Raw genomic sequence first — 13,207 nt, 5'->3', positions numbered from 1 at the left:
ATATATAAGGGGATAATGGTTTTGTCAAGTTTGTATTTAAATTTGGTGAAAGTTTATCAAATGGAATAGTTTAGAATAAATGATAAAATTTTGAATAGGTCATGGACTTAATAACATCTTAAGCCTATATAATATTACAAATATATATACATTATTTAAGTAAAATTGTATATATCAAAATTATTGTTGGTATAATTAATCTAATAAATAAATAAATATATAATAATACATCCCAATCACATACTAAATCAAACATAATTATTAAATTTGATTTTTTAAATGGTAATTTTGATTTTGGTTTTCTATTATTTTTATTCTAATTCCAATTTCGATTTCAAAATTTAAACTCAACGCTTTTAAATATATTGAAAATTCACGATGCAGGATACTATTTATTTTTGCTCTTATTATCCTCTTTAAGTCATTTTTCTCAAATCTTTTATCTTAACATCATCATTTTGGAACCGACACTGTGGCTAGAGGAATGAAAGATGAATATAGTGAAAAATAAACTTTGAAATAGAATGGAAGATGAATATCTTTTATATCCAGATTTTGGGTTTTCTTCTACCTTTTGGTAGGAATGTAAACCTTTTTTTTTTTTGTTTTATTTTTTCTTTATTTAATATTTTTTTATTAATTTACTACTGTAGATTTGGTAATTTCTTTTTTATTTCTAGTTTTTTTTATTTGACTCCCTACATAGTGTTTGTCACATGCCTCCCTGTATGGGTGTTATTATGGAAAAAACAGAAAGATTTTGTATCATTACATAGATCTGATTTATTGAAAAATCATGAAGTCATTCGGAAAAGAAAAAAAAAACTAAATTGACATTTTTGTGGGTCTTAGGTGAAAAAAGAGGTAAGCAACTCTTAATAAAAAAAATGTACATAAAAGTTTAAAATAGAAATTTTGGCATTTTTTAATCTAAAATATCACATTATTTAGTCATTTTCTAGGTATGAATGAGTACTAAAACTACATTTTAAAAAAAAAATATATACAATAAAAAATAATTTGGGTCTCTTTTGGCTCATATCCTAGGCGATCGCACTCCTAACCTATGTTCAAGGTCGGTCATGGCCTTGATAACTCCCATGCTCTAGTTTTTATAAATTTAAATATAATATATATGAAATATAATTAATTTTTTACTCAATAAAAAGAACCAATCAACTATCAAACTTTTTGGCAATTTGCAAATAGTGAAACAATTAATTGATATATTATTGTTAGATTATGTGCAAAATTATCTATATGGTTATTAAGTGAAAATTGATCTAACCCTTATGTACAAAACAATCTAGATGATTTTTTGTTTCATGTGCAATTTTATGTTCTGGCTATCCTACAACCTCTAGCATTCTGACAACCTAATAAGGTATTTCTGTTACCGAAAAGAACTCATCCTCCGTTAATGACACTGAAATAGTATTGTCTCATGAATCTTGGCTATAAATTATATTATTTTATAAGCAGGTGTTGAATTTGCTTTCGCCAATAACTATATGTAGCTAAATTTGTAATGCATCCCTATTAATATTAAGAGAAAAGTTATAAAATAAAGTTTGAAGACCCTTGTTACGCTATTGTTGTTAAGAGATGATGACTAACCAAAAGAAGACAATTTGTATTATTATATTATAATTGAAATCAATTTTGAATTTCATAAATAAAAAATTAAATTTTATTTTGGATCAGAGACCCTTCTAATCTGGAGGCCTAGGTGGCTGCTTATGCAACTCCCGAAAGTCAAAATGAAAATTGTACTGATAAAAAAAAACAAAAGTATTCCTCGTATTCTTCTAATCTTCTTGAACATAGACCTAAAGTCAAAAGCCAAGACTCTAACATTCGAAAATCTTCTGATTTCCACTTCTTTGTTCTTCATTCTTCAGTTGGTCTCTTCAAATCAATTTACGATTTTCTTCTCCAATTTACGTACAAAAAATTTTTATATAAAAAAGAGTAATTAATTTATTAGTCCTTATATTTTGATAAAACACACTGTTTAGTCCCTATATATTAAAAAACACATAGTAAGGTCCTTAACCTTTTTCTTGATGAACTGTTTAGTCCCTAACGTTTTTCTCGGTGAACTGTTTAATCCCTAACATGAATCGAGAATATGGAGGAAATTAAACTCACCATTGAGGGTAAGAGGATTTCCACCTTCAATTCGAATAGGAAGAGTAAGCGAGAGAGATTTGAGTCGATTTCTACATTCAATTCAAACAGGAAGAGTGAGCATGAGTGATTCGATTATGGGGTAGAGATTCAATCATTTCTCCATTTTTTTTGTGAGCGCGAGTTGTGAGAGAAAGACATGGATGTGTGAATTGCTTTTGACTGATGAATAGTAAAAGATAATTTAGTCATTTTCGAATTCATAAACGGTAAAAAATCTAACAAACAGACGGAATGACTAAACAGTTCACCGAGAAAAATGTTAGGGACCTTACCGTGTGTTTTTGAAAATATAGGAACTAAACAGTGTGTTTTGTCAAAATATAAGGACTAATAAATTAATTACCCTATAAAAAAAGCTCTTATTTCTTATTTCGTCTAAAACTTATAAATTATAAGAACCGATCATGTATATAATTTACCGTATTTAACGTATACACCTTTCATTTCACAATATTAACTGAGAAAGGAGTAAATATTTACTTAACCGGACCTATTTGACAACCACTTTAGAAGATAATGATTAAATGATATATATGTAATGTATGCATATATGCATTGAAACTAAACGTGTGGGGTATGCATTATTATGTAATAAATAACAACTCTTATATATATATAAATGCATTACTAGTTGGCAATTCAATCAATTATTATTATTTGTTTTTTCTTCTTTAATTTTATTTTCCTTTTCAAAACCCACACGCTTTTGTCTTAATCTATATGCTCTAAATTAACTCATAATTATTGATCAAAAAAAAAATTAACTCATAATTCAATATTTGCATATTTTTCTTTTTCTTTAATTCAATTCCAAGGTGAATATACAGAAGAAATACAGAAGAAAATTGTTGAAACTAAATTGAATTATGCTATTTGGTAGTAACTTTTATTTTTATTTTTTTTGGAAGAAAGGTAATTTTAACATACTGTATATTATAATATGTATTTACTTTTAATTTTTGGTACACACTATGACATTCATTAGTTTTTAAGCATAGAAGGCACCTTACGCATAATATTGAAGCGGTACATCATTGGTGCAATTTAAAATAATTGCAAAACGTTTCAATTCATTTACACTTTTTTTTTTTTTTTTGGAGAGAAAGTCCTATTTTGTCAGATAAAAAATAATATTAATATGAGAAAATTATATATATTGGGGGGAGAGGGGTTTTAATTTATTTAACACCCCTTGTTATCTTTAGAAGAATTTTCCTGCCATTCTTATGGGCACAAGGCCCCTAGGGAACGAAGATATAGTCCATTTCACATTTGGGCTTTCAGTTTAAGGGGAATATTACCAAAAATATTCTGATTGACAAATTGAAAATATTACCAGAAATATTCTGATTTACAACTTTATTTTAGGGTTAATTACACAATAGATTAAATATCCAATATTAAAAGAAATATTCTAATTATGCCACTCATCTAAAATTATTAAACTTTACCAAATTTTTAAAAATCGGTAATTGAATTTGATAAAACTAGTTGTTAAAGAAAAACATCGGATGACAAAAATAAAAATACGAAGTTAGTTAAATATAAAATAAACTTCAAAGTTGAGCTTTGTTATGTAATTTCCTCTATTGTATAGTCCATTTTACATTTGAGCTTTAATTTTATAAAAATATTACCAAAAATGTCCTGATTTATAATTTTATTATACACAAGGTTACTACCATTAAATGTGATGGTATATTTTTATAACACCAAGTCAAAAAAAAATTCTCATTTAAATTGAGACGTCTTCGGTACTTACTTTGTTTTTGATAAAATAAACCTTACTTTGTTTATTTAATACTTAATCAAAAATAAAGTATGCATAGCTTCTACCATAAATTCAACTGATAAATTAGGGTAAATCAAGCCAAAAACAACAAGTCATATACAGTGCAAGACAGAAACCAGCAAATCTAACACTTGCAACGAAAGATTTACATTTTCCACAATGACTTCATTCAGAGTTTACAAAGGAAATTATTGCATCCATAGTATTATTATTCTGATTACACTTCACCTGTAAAGATCTCTTCTACAATGCTGGTATTATTAATCCAAAAGAGTTGTGGTAGATTTACGTGTTCTCAGAAACAGTTTTGTTCGTGAAGATTAGATCATAATAGCTCCCTCATGATCAGAGATTGATTCATTTCTCTTGGCCTTCTCGGCCTCGAGCCTCCTTAAAGTGGTGGAACTGAGCTTCTCTACACCGGATTCTTCGGGAAGTAGATCTACAACTTCAATCTGCACAATATTTTGAAACAACTATTGGTTCTATGAACACTCCCATATTGGAAGAGCAGTAAAAATAACACATAAAGAGTGGAAATTCAAACCTTTAGCAATGTTAAGCCTTTCTCAGCCCTCTTCCTATTAACTGATAGCCCACCTTGTACTGTCTCTTTGCTGCCCAAAAATCAACATTGGACAAAAATGATTTTGCCACAACTCTTAAGGTGAGTTAATAACCTATGAAGCACGGACTCTTCCCCGGGGTCGCCGTGGCCGTGTCGGACTCGCCGGACATGGGGACTCGGCGGGGACACGGCGGCGATATCGGACACGGCAGGGACACGGATCGGACACGGCGAGACACGGCAATATGTAAAAGTTTAGGGTTTTTTCCCAATTCCATCTCTTCTTCTACGATTTAGGAATCGTTATTCTATGTTTTCCAATTCCATCTCCTTCTGCGATTCTCTGTTTTCAAATTCCATCTTCTTCTGCGATTTAGGAATAGCGATTCTTCTGTGATACTTTGCCGGCAAGGAGATTGATAGAGGAATCTGGCCAGAGATCGAACAAGAAAGTCATTCCTAGCCCGGTTGAAGCAAAGTCATATAAGTCGGCTACTGCAGGGTATGGAAAACTACCTTACAAAGCTGCTACCTACCGGAAGCGAAAAAAGTAGATGGAAGAGTTCAAAGCCGATAACACGCTGGGGGACAAGCTTACCTAAATAAGAGGGAGGCATTGGGGACGTTCACTAACTAATTGAATTCTTGAATCTCTGGGCTAGGGCTTGTTGAACCTATTTTATATATTTTATATCTAATATATATATATATATAATTAATTATAAAAAAATTGTCGTGTCCCGCCGCACCCGTGTCTCATATTTTCTAAAAATGCCGTTTGCCGTGTCCACACCCGAGTCCGTGCTTCATAGTTAATAACTAAAGGGCAATTACACCCATGGACTATCAACTTTGGCCTTACTTTCTTCATGGCCCCTGAACTTCAAAACCGGATATAAAATTTACTGAACTCTAAAATGACCATTGACAATCTCAAAATAGAGAAGTCCAAGAAATAAAGTTATTTCTCCTAACGAAACAATACCTAAATGACATCAAAACCAAAAAGTTCAAGGATTAAAGTTGCTAAGAATATCATTTTCATCACCTTTAAAATGGAGGATTACATGCTATTGGACTGGTCAAAGGTTAAGAAATTTTTATGTTAGCAAAGGGCAAAGTGTAGAGACTTTTATATCCGGTTTTGAAGTTCAGGGGCCATAAAGAAAATATGCCACAGTTGAGGGCCATGGGTGTAATTTACCCCATAACTGAACTGTAAGGTAAATTGTGTAATGACTGCTTTCTTCTTTCATTTTACTTAGATTTGATAAATCACCTATTGCATTACAACATCAGACAACAAAATCAGCACTGTAAACGGTTGTAATGGGATTACTGCGAAACTGACTTTTTAAGCAACAATGAAGAGTAATTCAAAAGCAAAACATAAGCATTAATAGTGCCAAACTTTGATATGACTAGTATTCTCATATTACCTAGTAACAGGGGTCATATTTCATCCAGAAAAAAAGAGGGAAATGGAGTTAATTAAGAAGATGAAGACAACTTGAAGGTGAGTTATATTAATGATGAGAGTGTTACTTACCTAACAACTATAGCCTCCAAATTTTCATCAACAATTGACGGTCCGTATGGATCAATAATAGGTTCAACTTGCACTACAAGTTCTGGTTTAGTAGACTGCACAAAGAATTTGAAAGAACACAGATAATCGCCCATCATATATCAAACCCGAGAATAAATATGTATAACGATTGAATAATTCTAAAATAAACCACTTGGACCACTAGGACATACTAGTTTAGTTATCCAATAGATTATTGATACCTTTTATGTTTTTATTATCTGGTCAAGAGCCAATATTTACATTTAGAAATGAAACACTGGCAAATCATTTTGTGTTCATCATGAAATCATGCAAAGTTTATCTGAATACAATGCAGAGAATCATCAAGGTGAAAACTGAGACTCAGTGTATCATTGTTGTTGGAAATTGATTCCTGTCAAACTTTTGACACTTCTCCAAACTGAAAGAACATTTCGAACAGAAAGCACTCTATCTCAAGTCGAAGTTTGGAACAGCAAATAAAAACAATCCTTATTTGATTATATACCTTAATGTAATTTTCAACATTAGACATCCTTTCCTCAACGGGTTGTATCAGATCAGCAAACTGCAGAAGCAGAAATTTCTAATCACTAAATGTCTCTACTGCACAACAATGAAGGCACATTTCAGTCATTTACAAGAAACAGATTCATAGCCAATGTAGCACAAAAAAAATTAATAGCACCTGCAAGTTCTCTTAATGTACCATATAACTGCAATGCCAAAAGGCCAACTATTTCCCATAACAATTTGGGTTGTTATTTAAAATGAAGTCAGAGTAAGACAATTTAAAATGTCCTGGAAAATTAACTTTGCAACAATTTGAGATATGCTCCAGTGTCAGCTATACTATTATGATTTATTAGCTCATATTACCTAATTAGAGCAGATTTCTGGAATTCTGCATTATAAGGTGATGATGATGGATACAACTTGCTCAATGGGTCGTTATGTATATTTTCATTATTCATGAATCTCGCATCCTCAAGAGATAGTACCACAAAAACTACTTACTGATGTAGTTATCCAGGCAAAAAATGTACTATTTAATATTTATACTAATATCATACTCAGAATAATAACAACAAATTAACTAACCTGCTTCTTAGTCAACATAGGACCATCACAAACTCCAACTACAATTCTATCCCTGGCCAGCTCCGCAGATGCCTACTATTGTAGAAATTATCAAAACAAGGTTTTCCACCATGAGAAAAAACAGTAAAAAATAAGAAAAACAACTGCACTTCTATAATTGAATTCTGCTCTATTGAGTTGATTTTGAAGCCTCTATAAGGAGCACGAGATACCTTGAGGAAAAGACGATGGCCATCATGTAATCGATCAAACGTGCCACCAAGAACCACAGCACCATACGCATTTGGTGGTGATATGTTCGGAACAATCATTGATTCCAATGATATTCCCATCTTTCTTGATTTCTTATCGTAATTACAAACTCTGATGATTAACACCGATCATAAGTAAGAAACAGCTTTGAATTTGAAGAACAAAGGTAATAACATATATTTTTAATAAATGTTAGTTAAAAAGGATATCTAGTATTATCTCTGAATTATCATTAGATAATTAGTAACTTAAAATTAGGATCTTAGAATTAGAGGCATCCATGTGGATTCCAATTCTGCTTGGAGTGAGCCAGATGTGTCCATGCACACTAGTGTTTGTGCTCAACCAAACACTGTTTTTGCGATGGAAAATCGTAGTTCCGAGTTATTCTTCCCCTTAGTATGGTTTTTGTTTTAGCATTTGCAAATGTCAGTTTAATTGTCTGCTATCTATCTTTTTGTTTTGACTTTCTGCTTTCTTCTGCTCTCAGGAAAATGATCAGGAAGCTCTGAAGAAATTGGCGAGTGGATTTAAGAGCCATGTAGATGTCGTATAAATTAAATTTGTGATGCTATAAAATATGTTCAACACCCCTGAAAAAGTGGATAAGCTAAGAACCATCACAAAAAAAGACGATCACAATTGGTATGGTAACTAGTGTTGGGGCTTTCATGTCTAACTCAGAGAAAGCATGACTTAAGAACTATGAAGCACCGACTCGAGTGCGGGTGCGGCAAACAGCATTTTTAGAAAATATGAGACACGGGTGCGGCGGGACACGGCAAATTTTATATAATTAATTATATATATATATATATTACATATAAAAATATATAAAAAACTTGATAAATCACAAATAAGCCCTTTTATTAAGAGGAGATGAAAGGCAGATGACTTCACAGCACGAAAAACGCACAGACAAGCAGCAAATATATCGCACAGGAGAAGAGGAAGACTACAGCAAGAAAAAAGCACAGACAAACCGCAAATATATCACACAGGAGAAGAAAAAGTCACACAGGAGAAGAAAAAGTCGCGAATGTTGAGAGAAAGCAACGGTTACATATTAGGTTTTTTATCAAAATTTTATAATTAAACCATCTCTTTTTAAAAAAAAAATTAAGAAAAAGCCCTAAACTTTTACAATTTTTTCCCTGCAGCCGTCCCAAGTCACAAAAAAAAACGCAGGGACACGTTTTTGCCGTGTCGAACACGTGTCCAACCGTGTCCCCGGCGAGTCCGACACCGCCACGCCGACCTCAGGGAAGACTCCGTGCTTCATAGCTTAAGAATAGAATAATTCTAATGCTAAAACTTATGCCTCGAATTATTTACAACTGAAGTTTTAAATAAGATGCTCAAGTCTTAAACTCTTAATGCATCATAGCATCATCATGACTGGCTTGGGTTTTGCTTATTTAAGTTCCTAGTTTTTTTAGCACATTGGATGTTAAGAAAGGGAAAAAAACGAAACCAAAGGCTTTGCTCTTATATAGTGGAAAGGTGCTGCTAAATTGTATGTCTATACTCTTTTTATGAGGATTGGCTCTTAACTACTGTTACTAGATATCCACAGATTGCTTTTTGTTTTTTCTAAAAAAAAAAATCATGATAGTTTTATTGGTTTTAGATTTGAGAATTGAGTAGGTAATGGGTTTGAACCTTGCATTACAAAGTGCACAATGAAAAACTAGAAAGTTTAAGCTATTGACTAGGTATTCTAGAAATCTAGTCTGATATTGACCAATGAGATAAGGCTTCTTGATTCTAAGGAAACACTCAGCTGGTTGTAGAAGTCTTTCTAATTTTTCATGAATAAATGAGAAGTTTGTTACATACTATTTATTGCGCATCTCATATCATAAAGGGTACTAAATTATGCATAGTGTGGGAATTAGCGATGTTATTGTCTGTAAATTATGAATCAGTCTCCTAATTTTGACATGGCTAGCTGTATAGTATATGTTTGAACATACTAACTTCTAATAATAGAAAATAGGTTGCAATCCCAGCAGCAAATTAGGGAGCAATTACAGCAGCACATTAGGACGCAATTGTAGGAAAATATCAAGAATTAGTCATGCTCTAATATTAATATAGGTAATTCTTTTGAATTGATACCTATGAAGCACGGACTCTTCCCCGGGGTCGGAGTGGTGGTGTCTGATTCGCCGGACACGGCGACTCGCCCTATGAATCACCGATTCGGGTGCGGACACGGTGTGCGATGGGACGCAAATTTTGTATAATTAATTATATACATATTACATACAAAATATATTTTAAAACTCGATAAATCACAAATAATTCATTTTATAAACCATAAAAAAAACATCCATAAACCTAATTAATAACTTGTATCATGAACCTAATTATACCTACTTTGGAGTCTGTATGTATCATAAACCTAATTTACAATTTGTATTATAAACATAAACCTAAGAAAAGACTTACACGGATGAAGAGGAGAAAAGTAATCGAGCACAGATGAAACGCAGAGGAGGAAGACTTCACAGAACAAAATCGCACAGACAGGAGCAGCAACAAAACGCACAAGTGAAGCAGACACAGACAAAATAGCAGACGGAGAGAGTAATAAGAGATATGTTTAGGTTTTTTTTGTCTAAATTTTGTAATTAAACCCTATCTTTCAAAAATTTAGAAAACCCCTAAACTTTACATTATTTTCCCTGCAGCCGTGTCCCTGCCGTGTCGGAATTCACAAACAAAAAAAACCATTCAGAAAATTGAAAATTGCAGAGTTATATTCATTCAGATTTGTGTGAAGCTCTGTGAACTTTCAGAGCTTTACATTCATCAACCTGATTAACTACCCATTCAAAAAATTGCAGATTGCAGAGTTATGTTCTTTTTTAGCAGAAGAAAGATAGGCAAAAAAAAAAACTCAAATTACAGAATATCCCTCCCAAGGATACAATCCAAACACACAGAATCATTCAAACAGAGAATCCCATAACTAAAATAGATCATATATAGCTTCCACGGTTAGCACAAAACGAAAGAGCATCCAGAGAAAGAAAAAAAAACTAACCTTGAAAATCTTAAGAGAACACGAGAGTAACTGAGATGCGAGTTCGACAAGCGGAGGTTCGAAATACTCAGAGAGAGAAGATAAGTGATTGAGAGCCGAAAATTGAAAGGAAGGAAGCTTTTCGACACCGCTGAGATCGGTTTCAATGGAGGTGTCGATTCCGATAGTGGCGTCCGACGAGCGAAGATGGTGATCCGACCAGAAGGCTTTGAGGCGGTAGAGGAATTTGAATTTCAGTGAAAACTTTTCAGAATGAAGAAGTTAATTGGATGGGTAGTAGGGTTTACTGTTTTTTTTCGGTGGGTTGGTGGGTTAACTGACTGGGTTATTATAACCGAGCCCATATAAATTAAATAAGTTTTTTGGGTTTTGTATATTAATGGTATGTCATATTACTAAAATTAATTTTAAATATATTACTAATTTTTTTACATAATAAATAAAATATATTTTTATACTCTAATTAAAAAATTGTAAATCCCAATTCATAAATTTTTAACCGTAAAAAATATATCAGATCTTTAATTCATAAACTATAATCATTAAAACATATTAAAAATAATAATTTTACTAACATAATTGAAAGACATGATATCCATTTGGTTCCCTAAACTAAAACTTTAAAGTCAATTAGAATTTTAAATTATCAAAATCATCAATCAGGTTACTAAACTAACAAAAAATCATCAATTGAGTCCTCATTTTAAATAAAAATCATCAATTGAAACATCATCGAAAATCATTTGGTTGAACAGTTTCAGACTTTCTTCCCCAAACTCATTTTAAACCAATATAGAGATTATTGCACTCTATATCAAATAGACACGGTTTCTGATTTTAGGATATGATTGAGACTTAATTAATGATTTTTTGCTTAGTTTAGGGACCTGAATGATTTTGATAGTTTATTGTCCTAATTAACTTTGAAGCTTTAGGTTGAGGACTAAAATTGGTGTAATGCCTAATTGAAAATATTACTTGACATAGTTATAAATAAGTATTTAAAAGTAAATTTTCATGTAGATTTTAATAAAAAACTTTTTTTAACTCATCCAACCCATAGAACCCACATATAACCCATTTATACATGTTCCATGGGTTGGATGTGTGGAGAATGGATGGGTTATAATAACCCATCCATTTTTTAACACCCTTAGCGCATGATGTCTAAATGAGTCAACTATAGATATGTGATAAGTTTTTAAAGTCAACTATAAGTATGTGATAGATTTTTAAAGCCAATTATAAGTGTGTAATAAGTTATTTTAAAAGTTCAGATGCCAATAGACAAAACGTTCCAAGTTTAAAGATGTAAATATGCATTAAGCCGAAAAAATAAATGTCATCTTATTACTCGATAATGTTACTTACATATGGTAATACTGTATGATTGATACCATTCCATTGATGATAAGTAATAAATTGAAGTCAAAACTAAATAAATTTCCAAAATAAAGGAAGATCGTAACACAACTCAATAACTCGGGCTAAGAAACTAACCTAACGAGGTTGTGAGGTATGAGTCGAGTCTGTGGACAAGCACGGGTGGCTGGTGTTGTGAGTTGTGAGAAAGGGACTCGGTGGCTGATAAGTTGTGAGCAAAGAGGGATATCAGTTGTAAAGAGACGGCAACAGAAATGTCCCGTGGTGGTTGTGAGGCAATTAATTGTGGGTTTTAACTTTGGAACCCAAATGGTTGTGGAATTCAAAACTTGCTCTTTAATTTAAAAAGGGTTATTAACTGAATTTAGGGTAAGCCACTTAATTTTGTTCATTTTCTTAGTATGTCTACAACTTTAAAAATGTAACATAACAAAAATGGATTGGAGAGGTGAATAGTGATAGAAAGAAGAAAGGAAGGAGAAAGATGTTTATATAAAGTGGAGTCAATGGTAATAATGGCTGGTCAAAGGTTATAACGATTTTTATATTAAAAAATGTAAATTCAGTGATCACATGTGCAATTTACCTTCTGAATTTATCAAAAAAAAAATTGATTGGTTGTTGAACTTTTAAATTATTTTTATAGCTCCTTCAATTTGCTTAAAATATTATGATAGCCCTTCAACCCTTCCTCCTAATATATTGGACTATTCACACATAGCCAAAAGTAAGCAATGTTATTACATAATTAATAAAGTTAGGGCATTTTTAGTGAATAATAATAATAATTGATGAGAGTTGGGATACAAACGTCCTTTCGAGTTCATTTGATGTATCTACACCGGGAGCGGTTCCTCATATACACTTCGACCATCAAGTTAGTGCCAAGTGATAGGAATATAATAATAGAGAAAGAGTGAGTGAGGGAGTGAGGGAGTATAAAGAGAAAGTGTGGATCCTTTATAGTGTTGTGGGGTCCATTTATTTATAGGGTTAGCCCTTGGGATAGTACAATGTCTTTATTGTCCATGCCTTGGGTCAAGGCTCATTCATAGCCCTGGCTGTGTGCAACAACGAAGGAAGTTCAAGTTGTGTTGATGGGCCTAATTCCCCGTTGTGGTGTTGTTTATGTGCCTTCGAGGCCTAGATGCTTCGTTAGAAGTCCCTATCTCTAATACAATTGAGACGAGCCACTAGGTACGAGCTAGTTTGGGGGCGATGGACTTTCCTAGCGATCGGTGTCTTTGTGTCGGTTGAGGTTAATGATTGCTAGGTGTTTTTATTTGGATTAGCCAA

At 32.4% G+C, this 13,207-nt stretch overlaps 1 protein-coding gene across 3 annotated transcripts; it reads right to left on the bottom strand.

The window, feature by feature from the left end:
• Positions 1–4,098: 4,098 nt before the first annotated feature.
• On the bottom strand, positions 4,099–10,818 carry LOC136206143 (phosphopantetheine adenylyltransferase). Of its 3 annotated transcripts, XM_065997078.1 has the most exons (8): positions 10,529–10,817; positions 9,931–10,180; positions 7,437–7,587; positions 7,225–7,296; positions 6,632–6,691; positions 6,103–6,197; positions 4,533–4,602; positions 4,099–4,440 (listed from the first exon to the last, which is right to left on the bottom strand). In XM_065997078.1, exons 3-8 carry the CDS (start codon positions 7,554–7,556, stop codon positions 4,306–4,308), a joined length of 552 nt encoding a protein of 183 aa, XP_065853150.1. In that variant the 5' UTR covers positions 7,557–7,587; positions 9,931–10,180; positions 10,529–10,817; the 3' UTR covers positions 4,099–4,305. The 3 variants fall into 3 exon arrangements, with proteins under 3 accessions (XP_065853150.1, XP_065853149.1, XP_065853151.1); XM_065997077.1 differs by lacking the exon at positions 9,931–10,180 and having other exon boundaries at positions 10,529–10,814; XM_065997079.1 differs by lacking the exons at positions 6,632–6,691; positions 9,931–10,180 and having other exon boundaries at positions 10,529–10,818.
• Between the last annotated feature and the right edge of the window lie 2,389 nt (positions 10,819–13,207).

The sequence above is a fragment of the Euphorbia lathyris genome, chromosome 9, assembly GCF_963576675.1.
Source record: "Euphorbia lathyris chromosome 9, ddEupLath1.1, whole genome shotgun sequence".
NCBI classification, from domain to species: domain Eukaryota; kingdom Viridiplantae; phylum Streptophyta; class Magnoliopsida; order Malpighiales; family Euphorbiaceae; genus Euphorbia; species Euphorbia lathyris.
The sequence above is the reverse complement of the archived record's forward strand: the minus strand, read 5'-3'. Positions and strand labels throughout refer to the sequence as shown.